The 22,356-nt window shown below is 39.4% G+C and overlaps 1 protein-coding gene across 1 annotated transcript in view; it reads right to left on the bottom strand.

Annotated features, from left to right (window-relative positions):
* The window catches only part of TOX (thymocyte selection associated high mobility group box), a 297,352-nt gene that overhangs the window by 19,360 nt on the left and 255,636 nt on the right, over positions 1-22,356 (bottom strand). Inside the window, exons 5-6 of the mRNA XM_029222730.1 lie at positions 15,075-15,305; positions 3,002-3,082 (exon numbers count right to left, since the gene is read on the bottom strand). Coding sequence (XP_029078563.1) covers positions 3,002-3,082; positions 15,075-15,305 — 312 coding nt within the window. The remainder of the gene's footprint in view (positions 1-3,001; positions 3,083-15,074; positions 15,306-22,356) is intronic.

Raw genomic sequence — 22,356 nt, 5'->3', positions numbered from 1 at the left:
ACTATACATAAAATAGATAAGCAACAAGGATTTACTATGTAGAACAGGGAACTACATTTACTATCTTGTAATAACCTATAATAGAAAGTAATCTGAAAAATATATACAACTGAATCACTTTGCTACACACCTGAAACTAACACAATATTGTAAATAAACCACTTTAAGTGGGCCTAGAACAGAGAATATCGATGCTCCATCCTGACTTCTGGGGCAGGGGGTTAAGGAAGCAGGTCGAGCGCCCTGTCAGGACCTGGGGACAAAAGGGCCCAGCACAAGGACTGAGGGAGCGGGAGGTCAACACAGGGCTTGGGCACTTCTTGCCTATGTGATACTTTTCCTCTTCAGTGAAATGTTGACAATCAAGCCTACTTTGAGGGGTAAGGTATGGGGAGTGAGGGAAGTCATTCACATAAAGTTATCTTTTAAAATATAAATCCGATCACGCCATCCCCCTACTGGAACCCATTCAGTGGCGTCCCTTTGTACAGAAAACAAAACCCAGCTCCTTTCACCGTCCTGCAAGGCCTTCGTGACCTGGCCGCTGCCCATCTTCCCAGCTTCGTCTCAGACCGCACTCCCCTGTTCGCTCAGCTCCAGCCACACTGACCATTTCTCCATCCAAGGAGGTATTTTTGTCCCCCGAGCCTGCATTTGCTGCACTGCCTGGTCGGCTCTGTCCCAGGCTCCCTGTGTCCTGCAAGCTCCTGTCTTCCCTTGCTCTCAGCTCCAGGGTCATATCTTCAAAGAGGAGTCAGCAGACCACCCTATCAGATGCCTTCCTTGATTTCCCAGAAGGCTTCAATTCACAAAGATCTTGGTCATTCATTAACTTATGTTTTCACTAGTGGTCTCCCCGGACTGAAGAGAAAGTTCTTTAAGTGCAGAGGACGCACCTGCCAGTTCTCCACTGTGTCCTCCGAGCCTGGCCCAGCGCTTGGCACAGGCCACATGCCCAGGGAAATTCACCAAAGGAACACATGAACGAGTGAACGGAGAAGATGGAGCTCGGCTGTCACACTGTGGTTGCCTGGATTGGTGACTGTTATTACCATGTAGCATTTTATGATTGCACCTTTAGATCTTCAGATCTTTCAGAATAGGGAAATAATTTATAACATACTAAAAAAAGTATAACAGAAAAATATATGTGTAAACATGAATGGCTGCTATTTTCCTTGTGATAATTTTAAATGGAAAAGCAATGGATTTTTATATATGTTTCTGTGTGCAATCAGCGGATAGGCTGGTAAATTTTCTGCACGTGTCTGCAAGGTTAAACTGCAAATATCCCATTCACATACAATATCAGAAGGCCATTTTTCTAACCTGGAGAGGGTGTTTATAACTATTCTGCATTTTGTATACATACAATAGATAGTTGTACATAAATAGACATTCAACAGCTCCAGCAAAATTCCTGCTGCCAAAGAGAAGAAAAACGTCAGAGTAAGCTCTAAAGAAAAGTGCTGGGTTTTTTTAAATGTAGAAATGGCAATTCGCAGCATTTATACAAATTGCCGTATACTGAGGGTTGCAACTCTGAGAATGAATAGTAAGAAAAGTTGCAGCTAAGAGCAAATCTGAGGACACTTGTTTTGAAAGTAAAGCTTAGTCAGTATTACAGCATTCTGGCAATCTGCATAACATTAACCAGAGTGCTTTGTATTAGGATTGACACTTCACGTATTGATTTTCTCATATGTAAAATGTTCTGACTAAAACTTCTATTTAAAATGCTCTAGAAGAAACTTATCTTGGATGAAATAAGAAGAATTCATATGCCCCCTTACATCTTGGGCATATTAATCTGAATAATACCAAGTAACTATACAACCCAATTGTTGGATGGATCTAATATTTTGCACCTTGTTTTTTTGCTATAATTTTACATACATGCTGTGAATTCTATAAATATACAGAAATGTGTGACCGTATCAGCAGAAAATATAAACAGCTTCAAAAGGAGTTAGAAAAATGAGAAAGTGTGAGATCCATAGTGAGATAGTACAGAGATAGTACAGATGAGCTAGGAATTCTAAGGTTAAATAATAAATATTAAGTTTTCCCACAATGTCATACCTTAGAAGTGGAATGCAAAGTTGCATTAGACCAACAGTGTACCGAAATTTCTTATGCATTTGTATTTTGTGCTCCTTTTTCTTCTCTGTATCATATATTCAGTATATGTTTTCCCCAAGAAAAACTAAATGATATAATTACTTTAGAGTTGTTGGAAAGGGAATGGATATTTGTGGATAAAACAGAAAGTATTTTTCATGGGTGAATGGAATGAAGTCCAGAGTCCCACCCGCACTGAGCTGGGTACCAGCCACATCTGGACTTAAGATGCCACAGTGTCCAGTCCTCACAGCTTCAGCCCTGTCTCTGAGGTTACCTGCCTGAGAAATCTATAAAAGGAGATACAGCTTTAATAATCCAACACCAAACAGAGTTAACTCTTGAGTCTTTATACCAGCAAGGGCTCGTATTTGAGATATTCTAAAGCATAAACTATTTTAGTGGTGCTTTCATTTTCAAATGAAATGATGCATTTTTTTCATTTGTTTGTTTGTTCTGGTAGGCTTACATTCTGATGATGTTGTAATGAGGCTAGGATTAAAGACAGTTGGCATCTCCTCAGCAAAGACCAATGGGATGGGGTCAGGGTGGAGGGCAATTTAAGCGTGGAACATGGGGAAACAGAAAGTTGGTTAGGGATTAAGAATGCACTGTGACTAAGCCACAAAATCAGTAATCCACAGGTGGGCAACAGTACACAAAAGGATGGATGGAACGACACCAGGGGATGTTGTTCTGGTCCTCTAGGTATGAACAAATACTTTCATAACATATAGCTTTGTTTAGGATTTACTTTTCCTTTTTCAGCAAAGGAGACTGTGCAGAAATGCTACAGTAATCTTTTATGCTTTCACATGACCATCAGAGTCTGCAATGAGATGGCCACAATCCATCCCAATACCACATGGTTGCATGTTACCTTGGATACCAGGCTGGCTCTGTATGCTGCTAGTTGCTTCAGGTACTCCTTCTTTGCAGCCTCTGTTTTCTTTTTATAGACCTGTAACAACAGAGAGTCTGAAATTAGAAATTAGAAAGCGCATCTGCTTTTGTTTCCAGAGAAGTACAGTGCAGAATGATAACTGTGTGTGTTTGCACACACACACACTCACACACACATAATAACATACATCTCCCCAAAGATCGTGTTTTCTTACTGAAACAAGTTTTTAAGAAGTATGGCAAGAGATTAGATAAGAAAAAGATTAACTATAGTAAAATTTTCCATTTTCCATAAAGCATATGTACCGATTTATCTGGGGTACTTTGACAGTGGAGGTAGTTGGCTTAGAAAGATACTATTGATGAAGGTTGCCGGGGAAAGAAACTACATGTGAAAAAAGAAGTCATTCATATTTACATAATGGGCAGAGAATTCTACAGTGCATTCAAATCCCGATATATATTCTCCTTGCTAAATATAAAAACAAGGACAGAATTAAAACATGATCAATTATGTTCAATATGTTAAAGAAACAGTTATGGAGTTCGCAGGTTCATCACTATTTTAAAATTTTGTGTCTTGAAGCTCTATTTTCAAAGACTCAGGAGTTGGCAGTGGCAGTCAAAGTCACATTTGGGAGTGGGCTGGGGACCCTGAGTGGCCGAGTGTTCATGCCCTTTCCAACAAAAACACTGGATGGCATGAGTGTGTGGAAGCCTCAGTGTGAAAAGGTAAAAATGTTCAGAATTGAATTTCAGTTTACAGAAGCTTTTCATTTTTCACAGGGGATCATTTTGCAAATACAAGTAAAATCATCCTAAAGTGAGCAAAAGTACCAAAAAACGACTTGAAGGTAGGCTAAAGGTCACATTGCTAAGTTAAACAGAAAAAAAGTCATTAGAGTCAAAAATGAAAGATTAGCAAAGTGAATACACACGGTTGTCTGCTACCATTAAGCTCATTCTTTCAAGGCTTTAGAGTCTGTTCTTGTCAATCTTTTGAAATCACCCCTAAAGAATAAAATATTTTTCACCATTGGATGTATTTTCATCGATAGGACTAGTTTAAATTTCCCACATCTTGAATTTTACAGCAGGGAATGAGGCTTGCTTGGCTAGCATTTTGTAATGCTGAGCTCAAAACCAGACACAGCTCAGTGTGAAAAGTGGCTTTGGAATTAGTCAAAATAGTTAAATATAAGTTATGTCTAAAGGCCAAGTATCTGCCACAGTCGGCAGCAAAGGTCAGTTTATGGTTTCTCATGTGGAAGGTGGTTTGCTGAGCCCAGTCCCCAGCTGTGAAATTCAAGGTGTGAGAAATATTACTTACTTATGAATATTTTAATTAAAGCACATTTTACTCAAGGTAAACAAATGAGTAACCTTGTCAGCAGAATTATAAAGGACCCTGTGAAATGAAAGTGCTAATTTAAGGAGCTCTTCAGCCTAGTCTTTTATATTCGGCATTTTGCTATATTAAAGGCAATCATAGTAAGGCGATTAAGAATTTGTGCAACAGTGTCATACAATCATGTGTCATCTTTACAATATATGGAACTAAAGAAACTTAAAAGAAATTTTTTAGTAAAAAGCCAAATTAATCCTTTGGTTCAATTACAAGAGAACTCTTAATTTACGGAGCTAATTATTGGAAATAAAATTCAAATCCTGTTTTAGACATTCAAACATGAAAACAAATAAACACTAGATTACAGCAAATGTCTTTGAACAGCATGATTCATGTGTATTACATGCTTTGGTCACAGCCACAATCAGAAACACAGAGCCCTCCTGCTTTTTATTGATTTATTTCTTTCTCCAAAGACAGATTTCTGTCTGTAGTTCTTTGTCCCTCCAATCTCTTCTCCAAGACATAATTTATAATTAATGACCTTACACTGAAAATGTTTACATTTACTTTTAATACCTTAAAACTGTTTGGAGAGGGTTCTTCTCCCACACAGACAGAAATCCTATTCAGGACTTTGAAGCAAATATTTAGCAAAAATATCTTTGATGGTAGTATGCTTTTGTATACTAGAAGCATTTCTGCCATGTTTTTTATTCATATGCTACTCTAAGTGACCCCCTGGGCAGCTAACTAGGGTTCATTTAGCTTCCAAAGGCAAATATTACACACTTGGGTCCATAGCATTGCCCTAAGCATCATTTTCTAAGTGGCACAGATAAGATGGTGTTGCCAGATGGCCAGATTGTAACATCTATCCTCTTTCTTGCATTTGGTTTCTACTGAAACAAGCAACAGTGTTACTATGGTGGGGCCCCCAGGGGTTAACGTCCCACAAGGTGTTAACTTCCCTGAAATTTGTTGATTAATAACCATGGGAGAAAGGTGGCAACTCAATGTGTTTTAGGCTGAATGTGTGCCCCCTGGTTTCACTGGGAGATCGATGTTGTTACGGGATACCTGACCAGCATTCAGAGCGCCCTGTTTCCTCCAAATGGCTCCCTATTGGCTACTCATGATTGGCTATGTGAGATCATCGTACAAGCGCCTAAATACCGCTTTAGAAAAGGGTAGACTCATCACGTCACACTACATGGATTGATGGGTCCGCTCTTTCCTGAATAGACGCAGGTGTTCAGAGGGAGGATGCAAAGGGTGGTAATTTCAGGAGGTATATTTCTGTAATTGTGTTTAAAGGGGGCGGTACCCTAGATCAGAATTAACATCTGAGGTGGTCTCCCCGATAGTAATTTTGAACCTCCACCTTTGAGAACTAGCTAATGGCTCAAATATTATTCACCCTGTATGTCTCTATGATGCTACCTTCTAAAATAGCACAAGGATGCTTTCTGAATTCTATATTTGATGGAAATGTCTGAAGAAAGGCCTCAAATGTATGCGTGAGTGATAAAAAACATGTAAGAATTCCACATACTTAAATTCCTACTTGAGAACAGATATTTAAAAATCATCAGTAAAAAGATCCTCAAAAACGTTTCAAAGCTCTACTTATGGATGGAGAAAGTCTCCTCCTTGCTGAAACCAAAGATGACGCTGACTGCGTTTGGCAATGAACAGCCCACTGCAATGATCAAACCTTCTAATCTAGGAGGATAGGTCTGATTTATATCAAAGTTAAGTCTGGGAAAGAAATGGTCTCTCTCTCTCTCAGGGAAAGACAAATATTTTAAAGAAATGTGATTCACACAGTAAATATTAGTACTCAGTTGAACTACAAAATGGCTTCCAAATGGTCTACAGCTGTTTGAAATAAAGTGCAAAGTTGGCCAGACGAGGATTTAAAAATCATAATACATCATTCATCATTTTCCCCAGCTCATCCAAACACTTTTGAATTCATCCTGTCCTAACTTAGTTATTTGCTGTGGTTTGTTATTCTAAGAAAGCTACCATATCCTATCTAAGGATCGCATCTCAGTGGTTAAACTAAAACATATATAATGGCTAAACTAAAACATACATCAAATACCAATTCTAGAGAATCCAAATTCTGTTCATGTAATCTAGTGATTCTGTGAATCATTTTTTAAATGCTCTACGTTCCAGCATGTGTAATATATATGTCTTATAGGCTAATAATCTCTAATTAAAATCAGCAGTTCAGTATCAGTGAATACGATGCACACAAACAGAAAAAATTCTAATACAACCTGTCATTTTGCTTTTTCCACTTTCTGCTCCCTCCCCAAACAATCCGTCTAACTTATACAAAAAAGTAAAATCTTATAAACACCATTTAGTTCCTTCTTCCTTCCCTCTTTTCGGCTCTAGCCCTGAGTTAATCTCTAGTTGTAGTTGATTTCAACTCTTTACAGTAATAATAAGAAAAAACAGAATTCTTCCAATCCTGGATTTTATCCAAACACTATAAAACTAGAAGGCGCTTTTCTTTTTCGTTAACTTCAAATGCAGTTTTTTTCCCCCCAGTATAAGTTCATATTTATAGAAAATGCTTAGAAATACAGTTATATAAGAAATACTAATTTAATCACAATCCCCTGTCATACACGGTACTGGAGAAATTAATGTCTGCAGCGTCTTTGAATGCTGTTATCATTTAGGATAGTGACAGCAAGTGGCTCTGTGTTTTATACAGAACTTAGTCCTTAAATGCAGTTAAATTTCCATTTGTGTAACGTGCTCAGCGTTTTCTTAAGCATTGCAGAACTCAGAGAACTTTATACATGAGTATTCAGAGCACTGAAAATATTATACAATGTGTCAAAAATCTTGCTCTCGATTCTTTTTGGGATCCATCAAATGCATACAAATCGTCTACACAAAAATGGTGTAACCTGTTTTTGGAATGGTAGGGGTCCGAGAGAAGCAAGCGCCCCATCTGAACAAATGGCTGCAAATACATCTGTAGATTCATTAAATGCGGATGGCCGGGGCGAGTATGATGTTGTTTGATTATGCTTAACAATACATTGAGTATCTATTATGTGCCTTCATGGTGTGAGGAACTGAAGCTACAGAACCAAAAAAAGGCGTTAAAAATACGCCTCTAATGTGTGCATTTTTTGTGTCAGGCACACAAGAAATGCAGACAACCCCCCCACATATACATATTATACATATATATATAATCACATCGATCTGGTATCCAAGATCCATCTTTGCATCTTTGTTCATGCAATGGCTCCTCCTGGCTGCATGAGATCTCCCCTTGGTGCCTCTCTTAGACCCCCAACTGCAGGGCCTGTCATCTTTTTGTCCACAGCAGAAGCCCCAGCAGGCAGGGCAGAGCTTGGTACATAGTAGGTGCTCAGGAAATACCTGTGATCCAGTGTATAATCCCTAGTCTCAGGTTTCTCCTTCCATGAGTCGGCATGGGCATGGGTGTGCATGGTAAAATACCGAATTGCATCTTCTGAATTAGAGTGGGCATCAATAGAAGTAGAAGATTTGATATACAGACAGACAACCCGCCCACCCCAAACATGTTTACCAATAATATACATAAAGCACAGCAGACTTGAGTATTATATTCAAGTTCTCTCCTTGCTGATGTCATGGAACCTTTCAAGTGGAATGTCTGCTCCCTCTGTGTATGAGCGTGGAATATTTCTACGTGTATTTATACCCATGAAGGCATGCCATAATCCCATTTATGTACCAATGATTATATGTATTTATACTTACCTGTGTTTTAGAGGTGAAATATGCTCACCATTGCATGTAATATTTCTAACTGCTGTTTTAAGTTTTTACAAATATAAACTTTTCTTACATTCTACAGTTTTTAAATGAACAATTATTTTATATATCCTTTACTCCTAGTTTAAAAAAATTGGTGAAAATGCATAGTGTTTATAAGGAGCTGGCCAAGATAAACACATGTGTGAATGTGACAGTGCAATAGGATTTTAGTTAACCTGAAGTGCTGTTGACATAAAATCCACATTTTATCATAAGATACGGGGCGGGGGAAAAAACCCCGGCAGCATATCTGTAGTGGGTGTTTGAGCACCAGTGAGGAGTAAATGATTTGATTCCGTGGGCTCAGAGGATTTGTCAGCTGCCTTATAAGTATAATTCTGCCTCTTCATATCCCTGCTGCTTCTAATTTAGCAGGACAGGCTCATAATTGAAGCAAATTAACTATTTACACTTGCCACTTCTACCAGGGGAAGAGGACACAGCAGCAGGAAAGAATGAGCAGGAAATTACATTCTTCCCACTTGTGTCAGATCTGCCCTTATATAAACACATTAACAGTAATTTCATAAGGCGTCAAACATAGGAATAAATACTGAGGGATAAAATAATGAGGTGTTGCTATTGAGCTGAACTGCTATGGCTAATATCCTTGGATATGAATTATGCATCCTGAAAGAAGGCATATGTTACAATATTCAAACAGTTTCCCTGCAAGTGATATCTGCTCATTAGGCTCTGGATCTCGAGGTAAATCCACTCTCTGCTCCCACAACAGGGCTAGCATTTACAAAAATAGGCTCTCTGGGCACCGTGGGCTGTGGTTTCTCCTGAACACACCAAACTCTGAACCGGCCTTCCACTCCATTTTTAGCCTAACAGCATGTTTATTTAGCTCTTTGGCTGAAGCTCTAAAGCCATTTAATGTAATGTAAACAAGAACATTTTGTTTGTAATTTGCTAAATGTATTACAGCCCAACTGTGTCTCCAATTAGGAACTTAAGGTTCACTTAGTAATTTACATCTGGGTCTGATTTAAGGTGACTTTCCTTTCCCACTTAAGAGCTGACTTTCCATGGCTAAAAAGGACCCAAGAACACTTTACAGCTCTTTGGACCAATCTCTTCTGCTTCAAAGCTGGACGGACTCTTTAATTTAGTGGGGTTCGATTTGCTCTCCGTTAACTGGGAACTCAGATCCCAGACTTGGATGACCAGAGTCACAGAATTCAGAAATAACGGGGAGAGACAGGAAATCTAGCTGGACCTTCATAAACAAAGATGCTGAGGGTCGAAACTCCAAGGAGTCTAATACAAAGGGCGTGATCTTGTTATGTTATTATTTTTCTTTCTCTGTAGGTTCCAGTCAGTGAAAGATAAGTAGCAAAGACCAACATCACAGCCACGCTTATGTTTTATTTCCCTCTCTCCACCTCGTGCCTTTTTAAAACAACTTAGTACGGCTCTGAACCGGGCTGTCCACTGTCTTAGGATTCATTAGCATTTAAAACCTCCAGTTGGAATCCCAAACACAATCCTGCTCCCATTCCAGATTCAGCACCATCTTCCAAAGTATTAAAACGGAGAGATCTCTGACATGTGAAGTTTGTTCAGTGGCTTTGGTAGGAATGATTCATATGGGAGGTTTTGTGTTCCTGGAGGATTTTTAGCACTTCTTTAAGCTTCCTTCTGATTTTTCTTCTTTGAGAGATTCTTCAAAGGACATATAGGTTCTCCCTTATCATGGCTTCTGAAAATAAAGATCTGCCCATCTGCATGGCTTGTTAGCCCCGCCTGAACTCCACAATGAGGAAGCATGTGACACAAACACACAGCAGCCCTATTAGTCCTGTTCCCTCTGGCTGGCAAGTAAACATTCGATTGTAATCTCACTAATAGCTGTTTTTCCTTAAGTATTGTAATTTTCTGAGCCCCTAATAAGTCATCAATAATTTTGTCCATTTTCTCCAGTTCGTGTTTACATTTGTAGCTGTTCATAATTGGGGGCTGTTATGACAACGGGATGTTTGAACAATCGTGGTGCATGAAATCCTAGCCTTCTACTTGAACCAGCTGCCTACACGATGCCAACAGCGTCACGTGGGGCTGTTCTGAAACATGCACATTTGTCCTGAATTTTGAAGTTTAATGGTCTGCCTCTAATCGGCTTCAGCAACATTCCTTTCAAAATACGTAGTATGTGCTCCCCAATTTGAATATTAAATGAGAGTAAAATACAATTAATTTAAGCTTGAAATAGAGATATTATATTATGTTGGCACAATGAGTCAACATAAAGGGAAAGAACAGGTGGTAACACACCATGCTAACACTTTAGGATATTTTGCTGACATTCTCTTGATGCCCAAACGTGCATCCTAGGCGGGCACGCACGCTTCGCTGGCCATTCCTGCAAACTGTTACACAGGGGCTGCCACGTGGTGTCCCAGCAGCCCCGTCAGATGCAATATGCTCCCTTTTGTGAGCGTGGCGTCTGATTTCATTCATTGGACCCTCTCTCTGCTTGTCCCTGGGATCGACTTGCACCCTGTGTCATAAACCATCCTTTTTGGCATACTCTGCAGTTTCACTCTCTTTATTAAGCAAGATCATCTTTTAAGAGAAAAGGATAAGCTATGCTGAACCCCTGTCAAGTCAAAGGAACATAAGGCATGGGGACAAACCATTTACGAGTGACTCAGACTGCTCCCAATACCTTGTTTTGAAAATGGTGCTCAAATGTTAAAATATTAACTTTTCTAGAAGAGACAAAGATAGTTATTTCTATTAGTATATTTTCCTAAGCAATCTTAGCATAACTTTTTAAAACAACTGCATTTTGATTATGAAATTGCTTTATAATACCCAATGAGTTAAATAGGGTCAGCTATTATATAATTTCATCCTTTACTTATAAAACAAATTCTTTAAAAAACCCCCAATTATTTCCATTAAGAGAGAACCCAGCGACTTCCCTGGCGGTCCAGTGGTTAAGACTTCACGCTTGCACCACACAGGGGGTGGGTTCGATCCCTGGTCGGGGAACTAAGATCCTACATACCAGGTACAGCCAAAGTGTTTAAAAAAAGAGAGAGAGAGAGAGAGAGAGAGAGAGAGAGCCCAAAGACAGACTCATTACAGGTTATCAAATTGGAAATAAAAGAGAATGAGGAAAATGTTTTGTCATCACAAGTATACTCGAAAGAGCTTACAGCATTGAGGCCTTGTCCCTATCCAAGACTACACATAGGGGTTGTCAAAGCAGAGAGAGAGGTGTGTCTTGGTGCTTGGATCATGGGTGGAGCAGGGACAGGGATGCGGTTGGGATTCCTGGTGGATGTGCACTCAGTTTCTCAATCCGTGAAGCTGTAGTGAGTGGAGGAATGAGTCCCTCTACAATTCCAGCATGAGTGTCCAGCATCAGGGGGGAACCACACCTCAGCCTTGGGAGTGTGAGAGCAAACTGATCTGAGTTAGGATAGAAACCAGCTCTGAAATCCTCAAACAACTATATCAGGTTTTCAGTGGAATCATAAAATACAACGTCAACCACCCTCTTAATTGTGAGATGAGTATTTTAATCGAATGCAAGGAGAAGGTTTCTGTGGTGTGTTTTCCAGCCTCAGAGACGACTCTTGTAGCAGAGCTCCACATGGTAGGCCTGTGCTTTCCTGTGAAGCCCTTCCCTGGGGCTGGCAATCTTGCAAAGGACATAAGAAAATGTGTAGAGACTTCAGATCATAAAGGACAGCTTTGGCTTACAGTAAAGGGGGGTTGGAGAGAACCGGGGGAGTGGGCTCCGTGTTTCCTTAGCAACTGGTTTTACCATCACAACTATAATTGGTTCCATGAATTGGTGAGAAAAAAATTGTTAAGTTGAATGATAAGTTCTAGTGATAAGTTCTAGTCACAGTGTGGAATTTTAGACAAATCAATCAACAGAATGGGACTCTGTCTTATTCTCTGCTCTACTCCCAGTGTCTAGAACAGTGCCTGGGGCACGCAGGAAACATGCAACAAATATTTGTTGAATGAATAAGTGACTGCATTTAACCATCTGGCCCCATTTCATAGTCTGCAAACTTCAGATAAAAGTATCTGTGAGGAAGGAAGACCCCTGCTGCGGGCTCAGCAGGTGAAAGAGCAGTTCCCGGGACATGCCAGTCTGTACTTTTGCTGTGCTATTGGGGATCAGGGCAATGAACTAATTACCCTGGAAATAATTCATCATTATGTGGAATTACTTGACAAGTATTTTGGCAGTGTGTGTGAACTTGACATCATCTTTAATTTTGAGAAGGCTTATTTTATTTTGGATGAGTTTCTTTTGGGAGGAGAAGTTCTGGAAACATCCAAGAAAAATGTCCTTAAAGCACCTTAGCAGGAGGAAGCTGAAACCCCACCTAGTGTTCTTGAAGAAACTGGACTGACATGAACTCCCCTCCCCTGCTGATGACTTCCTGTGGCATTTCACACACTGTAGATGGTCACTGCCTTCACGTCCGTGTTAGCTAACGGTGTAAGATGACGTCTTGTCAGTGTTACAGTTCTGCTAAGCTGCTTCATTCAGGCCTACACAATCTTTTTTTAAAGGGAACTTTGGTTAATCAAGTGATAACAAGGGACTTAAATATGAATTAGAATGAATGCAGGAAAAGAAAGGTACTTTTTCTGGCTATTTTAAAGTTTATAGGTCTGTTTCTCTTGAATAGATTATTATCATTACCTTGATTATGTGTATCTATGAATATGACACAATCAGGCAATATACACTTATTAACTACTGTCTTTGGCAAAAAGGTTAAATTATGTGAAACCTGGTTTTACGAAACCAAAGACTAGTGCATTTCAGCATATATGCGAATAAAGGGAATTGACATGTCACATATCAAGTGAATGAAAATTTCACTCTGTGTTGAAACTTTAGAAAAAAAACAAATGCACACCAAAGACCCTTATTAGAAACTAAACACCTTAAAACAAAGGGAATACACAAAAGACTAATGGAATGATGCTGTTTTACACTAAAAATTATTTCTTAGGCATTCCAGACCTGGGAGGAGGATCAGAGATCAGCTGTTTCATGATAGTAAGCATGTTATTTTTAAGGCCAAGGAACATTCAACTCCTGAGATAAGTTTCTCGTTGTCATAATCATTTAGTCACTTAGTTGGATTGTTTTTGATGCCTCCCCAAATAAAATGGAAATGTTGACTTACCTGGGATTCTTAATAACAGCATCTTACGGAAAATGTTTTACTCTCTTCACAAAGTGTTGCATAAGTCATTGTTTAAAGCACGAATATTCCTTCCAGGGTGCTTGTTACAGCCAAATGTATTTTACTCCCCTATTGCTTCCCTCCACTTAGAAGTGGAGCAAACTTTGGGGCAGCTTCCATCCCTTCTATGGCACTGCCTAGTTATTGGAAGTCCCTATTGCTTCCCTCCACTTAGAAGTGCAGCAAACTTTGGGGCAGCTTCCGTCCCTTCTATGGCACGGCCTAGTTATTGGAAGTCACAAGTATAAAAACAGATACCACCTCCCATATGAACGTGTGAGTTGAATGGGGTAAAACGACATTAGTGGGCTCTATATTTTTTAAGGATATACAGTTGTTTCAATGTCACTTTTATACGTACTTCTACGTATCTAAACATGTCTTCACAGTTTACACTTTCATTTGTATCTGCTGGGCTGGATTAAGCTTTGTTGTGACTGTGACCAATGTTCAGGCCACGTGAGCACTGTCTTATCACATCGCCAATTAGTTGTAATAAATGTCCAATGTACACCAAAAAAAAAAAAAGTATCTACGAGTATTGAGCAGAACAAATGAGATAAATCATGTAAAAGTGTTCTTCAAAGTATAAAACATGATATACATTATAGAGGTTGACGGATAATACAATATATAGTTCTTATAGACGTACATAGGCTTGAGATGTTCTGTTTCTTACAGGTCCCCTGGACCTGGTGAGGAGAGGTAAAGAGTCTCTGTCAAGATTCCAATGAGACTAGCCCATCATTAATGCCGTAAAGTATTCTGCAGCAGCTAAAGCTTCAACTACTTAATCGTTTCAGTAACTGAACTTTAATGATAATGCTTGTCTAATTTTTCCTTCGTGACCATGAAATTCTAGATGGTGACAATGGCAATCTAGTCCCTGGTTTAGGAATCTGGGATCAATATTGCTTCTTTGTTGAAGTGGGCTACGTCTGCATACTGAACTCTTTTTCTCCACAGTTCCCACCCTCCTTAAGACATTCTGGGCTACTCGCCCTATGGCTGAGATACAAAGTGTCTCACGGCCCTCCACCGCCAGCAGTGTGGTCCTGAATCACACCACGGCAATCCACAAGAGAAGAAGAAAATAACCAGGCATCTGGGCCCATTTAATACAACCTAGAAATATAGTACAAGTGGGATTGAATAACATACTCGGATGGTCTTTAGGGAATGGATAAGGGTAGAAACCCTTAAATTTGAGGTTCATTTAGCAAAGAGCAAAGAGGGTTTTGATGACAAAAGAATAAATAGTAAGTGCTGAAGAGAGGTGTGGACAGTTCTCAAAATACTTTTAGTATTTTTTCTATCTTTATGATCGCATTGGCAACATTAAGGAATGACGTAATCCTGGCTCGGATGCGTAAAAGTCCTTCCAAAAGTAACTACACTATATAAACTTTGAAACAAAGGAACTAACATGTTATTTATAACAGAGCAATAAAGGAGTATAAAATTATGTCAAAGTCCCCTGAAGTCTGGTTCTGATGGGGCACATTCTCAGCCTCAGTCCTAGTATCTGAAGAATTCACCCAACATCCCTAGAAGCCATTTCTTTAGAATGCGTACACTTTCTCAAATCATGTTGATTCACTCCCTTTCTCATCTTTTCTTACCTGTTTTTGCTCTTCTCCTAAACCATCCCACATTGAAGCCACAATTTTAGAGACTTCACCAAAGGTAGCATTTGGATTTTGGCCCTTGATGGCAGCCTGGGTATCACGAAAGAATAACGCATAAGCAGACACAGGCTTCTGGGGCTCATTAGGGTCCTTCTTCTTCTTCTTTTTGGGGGTTTTTGGTTTTTTCCCCATGTCAGAGGCAGGTCGCTTCTCTCCACCATTGACCTGAAATAAAACACCCTCTGAATTATAGAAGAACTAAGAAAATTTGAGGACAAATCATATTGCTCTCCCTTGAGACTTACATAGATATACTCACCCATGCACATCACGCAAACACAGACGTTTCTAAGGGACACTTGGTTTTGTTGGTGTTACTGTTTTTTCAAGTAAAACTTATTTCATGTAATTTTCAAGTAAAACTTATTTCATGTAATTTTCATATTCATCCTTTTCCAGCCTAGTTTGCATAACTTTAAAATAATATTATTGATTCTCTTTATACTACTACTGTACGGTTAGATATTATACCTTAACTCGCTCAACGTTTTCTTGTTCTCACTCAGGAAGCTGAATGAGCAGCAGCATCGTGACTGACAGCAGCAGATTCCTCGTGTGGTAACCCTACTGGATGAGCAATCGAACCTGTTTGCTTCTGGGGGCTTTATCCTTTTCCTCCTACTTATGATTTTTTTTTTTTTTTTTTTTTTTTGCTATACGCGGGCCTCTCACTGTTGTGGCCTCTCCCGTTGCGGAGCACAGGCTCCGGACGCGCAGGCTCAGCGGCCATGGCTCACGGGCCTAGCCGCTCCGCGGCATGTGGGATCTTCCTGGACCAGGGCACGAACCCGTGTCCCCTGCATCGGCAGGCGGACTCTCAAGCACTGCGCCACCAGGGAAGCCCCCTCTTTATGATTTTTAAACAACAGTGGGCAACACGTCCAATGAATAAAGTTGAATGGCTTTTGGTGTTGCACTTAGGTCTACGGAATGCTGCTGGCGTGGAGAATGGCATAATCTAGACCCTAGATCAGCGATGTCCAACAGAAGTTTCTGCAGTGGGGGTAAAGTTCTAAAATCTGCACTATTCAATATGGTAGCCACTAGTTACATGTAACTAATGAGTATGTGAAATGCAGCTAGCAGGAATAAGAAACAAAATTTTATATAATTTTAATTGCCTTAAATTGAAATAGATACATGCGGCTAGTCGCTACCATATTGGAGAGTGCACCTCTGTAAACTAGATCCTCAAATCTAGACATTTCTAGAACAGCTTTAATATTCAGTTTCAGGATAGATTCCATTTTCTCCCATTTTTCCTTGAGTATGAATATTTGGATAATCTGAATTGTTTATTATGAGGCAAGTGGGAAAAACCCCCCACAATGTATTGATATTTAAGACATCTGCATTTGAACTTTGATACTGATTATATGCGATGTCACTTTATCCACCTCTGTAGAATGAGAGATTTGGGCTACGATTTCTTTCTAGTTCTAAAAGTATATGAATCTACATGAGTATCAAGTACTGCTGTCTCGGAAGGAACCCTCTTTCCACACGCCTCTCCCACCAGCACAAAGGCCCCCGTACACTGTCTCCTGAGGAAGTCACCATTATCAGGGAGGTTCTGCACCCTCACCTTCTCTTATTATGGCGGTTGTTGCTTTTTTCTTCTTGGCAAACAATGTAATATGTACCTTATTCAGATGTATTGCCAGGTAGAGTAATATGTGTAAAGTAACTGCCACCATTGGAGATGAAGCATGATCTCCTGAGAGGCCAGTGGATGTGACATCAGAGGATCCACACTCATGTCCTCCTTTACTATTTTCAGCTGTGAAATCCTGGCAAGTTACATAATTTCTCTGGGCCTCCATTTCCTCTACTGCAAATCAGCTGCAGTGCCATTTTGTGATTACTGAGATGACATATATATAAAAATATGTTTAAAACTTTAAAATGATATTCAGATGCTAATTATGACATGGTAGTAACTTTTTACTGAATGAATGGAAAGAAATGACCTTAACACTAATTTGTGATGCCATATGGTCTTGGTTTAAAAGATATGCCTTGGGAACCGAACAGAGACAGGAAAAAAACTAAGTGAATTCTTTGGCTTTGGCTTTAGTGAGAAAGTTATTTAAAAGATTATCATTTTGAAACTGTCTACTGAAGCAGAATGAACAACCCCATGGGGACAGGATGCTCTGAACTGAGCTGACAAGCTAATATAGATTAACACTAGAAGATAACTTCCCCAGGATGGGTTTGAGGTGATCCTGTCAAATGACTGGTCCTCAGGTAAATCTGCCAAAGGACAAGGATGCTGGGACTGGGCTGAGTTGATACTGGGCAAACTGGTGTAACGGCTCTAAACTAAACATGTAGGCAAATATGACCTAGAATGGTCATTCTCAATGGTTGAATGTTAGAATCACCTGGGAAGCTTAAATAACACCCTCATGTCCAGGCTTTAGCTCTATACTGATTAAATGAGTAAGTCTAGGCTCAGTCACCCTCAACTCTACTCCTCCAACTGCCCTTTAACTACTTCAGACACGCAACAAACAAGCCAACTTTCTCTTTGCCCCAAGGCTACACAGAGCCATCTTCCTTCTCTTCACAGCCAAACCCCTCCACGTGGTTGTGTTGGCTGCAGGCAGCTTCGGCAGCTCACTGTGCCTCCCCATTGCTTAGCTTTCAATAAGGTCGCCAAGGACCACGCTGATAAACCCAGCGGGCTTTTACTCTTCCCCTGACCTGCTTTCTCACGGGAGTGTCCTGTCTCTTCCAAGGGCTCCATGACATCATGGTCTCTCGGTTTCATGCCTACCTCGGTGCCCTCACTGTTTCCAGAATCATTTTTAGGCCCATCCTCCTCCACCTGGCCATTAAATGGTAGTGTTCCTGATGGTTTTTTTCTTTTTCTTTTTTTTTGCTGTAGACTGTCTTCTCTTGTGAGTTTGTACTTAGGGATGTCTTAAGACACAGGGTTTCCATTACCATTTGTGGGTGGATGAGTGTCAAGTTCTTTTCCTCTGAATTCTGAGCATAGAAACAATTGCTATTTGACATCTTTATCTTCTTTATTTTTTTTTATAATTTCCAAATTTTCTAAACATAACTATTCCTATATTCAAAATAACAAAATATCAAGAAGAAAAATAAAAAGGATTCAAGAAAGACCACAATGAAGAATATTAAAAATGAAGGGATCGTGACATTGGAGGTCATATTTCATCAAGGATTGGGAATATTTAGACAAAGGGAACAAAGTGTAGGGAAATGAATGGTTCTCCATGGGGAATATTTACCTGGACTCCTTTTAAATTTTAATTGAAAAATTAGTGATCTGAAACATTAAAATCTCCATGATTGCAGATTACATCTGTCTTTGTAGAAAATAATCAAATGTCAGTTGTAGAGATAAACTTCCTATGATTCATTGCAAATATTTTTATTAAAAGATTTTCCCAAATAATTTAAATAGTTTCCCGATTCCATTGTCCAAAATTGTGTTTGAACTGCTGATCTTTATGCTTCCTTTCTTTTTAAATTGGGATTGGACAACATGGTGCGATCTACTGGATACGTGATGCCCTGTGATAACAGAAAGGACAGTTATCCTCCTGCTGGGCAACGTGGCCCTTCTTTCTAGGGATTCTCTGCAGAAGCAGGAGAACCTGTTACTGCCAGTGAGAAGCTCTAAGTATCAAGTGTATGAAAACCACAGATTACTGTCTTGAGGCCACGTAGAGCAACCCTATAGGAATCTCTGAACAATTCCATGCAGCCCATCAATTTGGTTGGTTTTCTGGAGGCTTCCCCTATTTTCCCGGCTTGTTCCTATATTCTTGGTTCATAATATTCTGGCCACTTATAAAACCGCCCTCATAGAACTGAACTATGGTTTAAGATAACGCCCCTTCACCAAAAGCTGATGTAAGAGGAAACAATGAAAATAAAAATTATGTATGAAAGAGTTTTTAAAAATAAAATGTGCTTTGAAGGGAATCATTGTGATACTGCTCAATGTTCCTTGTATAAAGACTTACTGGATATGTACAATGTCTTTGCTTTTAGGATGCAATAACGGGATGCAAATTCCTTGTTGTGGTCTGATGTCTAATGCACCCATGCAGGTGGGCAGTGCTCTGTGAAGTGAAGGCTGTCTGCCACGTGAACACTGGGCGTTGCCTCCTGATGTGTGAGGGTCTCATTTTTTATATTGCCTTTTGCCTGCGTTTGGGAAGGTACAGAAATGAGCTGCTAGTTCAGAGTCCGTATAATGAACTGGGAATTTGTCAGGCCTACTATCTGGCGGTAGTTTCATCACATATTTGAAAACCACATGATCATATCTCATATACAAAGCCTCCCTAAAGAAAGAAATGTGGCTATAATTTGGATCCTCTTACACGCCAGAAATGGATTGTATCTTGAAAGACACCTGGCCTTTCTGACCATCAACTATTTGGAATGAACACAATGATGTGAGGAAATTAGCTAAATGGATTTGTAATACGTGCCTGGATCTTAATTTTGAGTGTTGTCTGGATCCTGAATTCTTACTTAGAGGAATGAAAGCTTATAACTTTATGTCCTAATTTTCTAAGAGACCCTGACTTCTGCAGTCTAGAGCAGCACTATCTTATGGAATTTTCTGGAAAGATGGAAATGTTCTCTGCACTGTTTGAAAGCGTAGCCACTAGCCACATGTGACTATGGAGAATGTTGTGCTGGAGCAACTGAGGAAATACATTTTCTATTTATTTAATTTTAATTAGTCAAATTTAAATGTACACAGTCATACAGGACTTGTGGCTACTGTATAGGACTGTAGAGCATTGTGTACTGGACATTGTTTTAGTGTATAACATTTCTAGAGTTACTAGGGTTCTAAGACTGAAGAGTTAAATTTAATTCCAACGTCATAATCTTTACAATACAGAAGGAACCATATAATGCAAAAATATAAACTCCCCACGATGACGAGCACATTGAGAGTAAGGACAAGGTTCCGTTAATCTTTCCATCCTCACAGCATCCGTTCGGAGTCTTACATGCAGCGGATCATCACACATTTCCACCCCTGTATTATACAGCAGTGGGCAGAGGCTTAGAATGACAAGGAAAAGGACATTTGAGACACATATAAAAGTTGTATGAGGGCTTCCCTGGTGGCGCAGTGGTTGAGAGTCTGCCTGCCAATGCAGGGGACATGGGTTCGTGCTCCGGTCCGCGAGGATCCCACACGCCACAGAGCAACTAAGTCCGTGAGCCACAACTACTGAGCCTGCGCGTCTGGAGCCTATGCTCCACAACAAGAGAGGCCGTGATAGTGAGAGGCCCACGCACCGCGATGAAGAGTGGCCCCCACTTGCCACAACTAGAGAAAGCCCTCGCACAGAAACAAAGACCCAACACAGCCAAAAGATAAATTAGTCAATTAAAAAAAATGCAAATTCTTGAGTCCTACTCCATTCTATAAAAAAAAAAATAAAAGTTGTATGAAAATCATAGCAACTAAGAACATGTCTGGTTTGAGGCTTTAACCGTAATCTCGATCACCCACAGGCTTATTTCATATTCAATTTAAGCACTCATGAATAAACAAATACATACACAAATACATAAAGATACTACTCTCACATAAGCTTTACACAGGTACATGTGCTTCATGTAACTTACTTGTAGACACAGATGTATTTCCCAAATCCCTAGGGGGTGTCCTTATGCTTCTGGTAATCCACCTCCTGTCATGTCTTATTGCTTAATTATAGTGATGTATTTAACTTATTAATCACAAGAAAACAATAATTTTGCACTTCAAAAAAGCCATGTGTTAATGGTGCTACTTAGAGAACACTTCTTAAGAATACAGAGTACTGGAGTTAAGAGTCTCAAGGAAAGAGAATCACTGATGTTGAAATGTCCCTGGAGAAGTTAGAAACGTCTATAAGCATATTAAAAATAACCTGCCACAGTCCCAAAGCCTTTAATGGAGCTGGGAGAGCTGTTTAACGCACACGAACTTGCAGTGATCGCTGTCGTTTAAAATAGATTTTAATCAAGCACCATCTGCATAATAGGCTGAACAAACAACACAGAGCTCCGCTTAGGACTCTTAGCACGTAAAGTAAATATTATAAAATCTTCGCCATAGTAACAGGGCACATCACAGCACTTTTCGTGATGGTACTGTTTCTGTAAGTGAAAAATTCTGCTACTTAAATTCATTCTCTCTTTTCTTTCTAAACTATGCCATCTAAAATCCCCTTATGAGAATAAATTCAAATAAGCATGGAAAGTAAGTCATCCAGTTACTGTGAAATCAGCAAGGTTGTAATACCTCTTTCATTTTACAATCGGGTTTATTATTATCATTAATAATAACAGTACCTTTAATGACTCAAAACATCAATTCTAGAAAACCACATATAAAATGGTATACTCTTGAGATGATTCACAAGTGCAGGGCATTGTATCGGTACTACAGTTTGTAAGATAAATTCATTTTTAAGGATCCTTGATTCTGCCAAAGATAACTGAGTTTAGTTTTAGGATGAGGTTAGCAAAAATACTCAGTGGCCTTATATAATAAGGTAAGAAATTTGGGCTACTGTCCAGAAAAATCACTTTAAGGTGAAGAAAAGATTTGATTGTAATTATATACACCTGTTAGTTATGTTTATCAATTTTGTTAGATTCATTTGGTCTTTTCTAAATTTGCCTGTCTAGGGCAATATGTTTACTTCTTATTATTTTTGACTGAGGGTTTCTCCTGCCTTACACAGAATGCACAAGCTATCAATACATGGTCCCAGTGAGTAAAATGCCAGGTGCCTACGTGTAGCCTCACTTGAGTTTTATTCCATGACTTAATCAAGTATGCTCGATTATCCAGAGTATGAATCATCTAAGAACATACACACCTTGAAAATACTATATCCTAGTATAATTTAATTACTTAAATGGATTTTAGGAACCATTATTTGGAATCAAGTACTAACTGATGCTTGACTGAATTTTACTATTTTCCCCAGAACTACTTTGCTAAGTTCAGCCTTAACCGATGGGATACTTTATTTTTGATAAACAAGTACATATTAGCTGCTGGGATACTTCGAAGAAATTCTTAAAAGTATCATGCATATTATATCATGTGAAGTGTTTAACAACTGTGTAATAAATACAGTTCAATGTGGAAAACACCAGACTTTAAAATCCCAATTTAAAATATTCTGTCCTAATGTTAGACAGTGTG

Source organism: Monodon monoceros, unplaced genomic scaffold (assembly GCF_005190385.1).
Source record: "Monodon monoceros isolate NGI ecotype Baffin Bay Population unplaced genomic scaffold, NGI_Narwhal_1 Super_Scaffold_14, whole genome shotgun sequence".
Taxonomy (NCBI): domain Eukaryota; kingdom Metazoa; phylum Chordata; class Mammalia; order Artiodactyla; family Monodontidae; genus Monodon; species Monodon monoceros.
The sequence above is the reverse complement of the archived record's forward strand: the minus strand, read 5'-3'. Positions and strand labels throughout refer to the sequence as shown.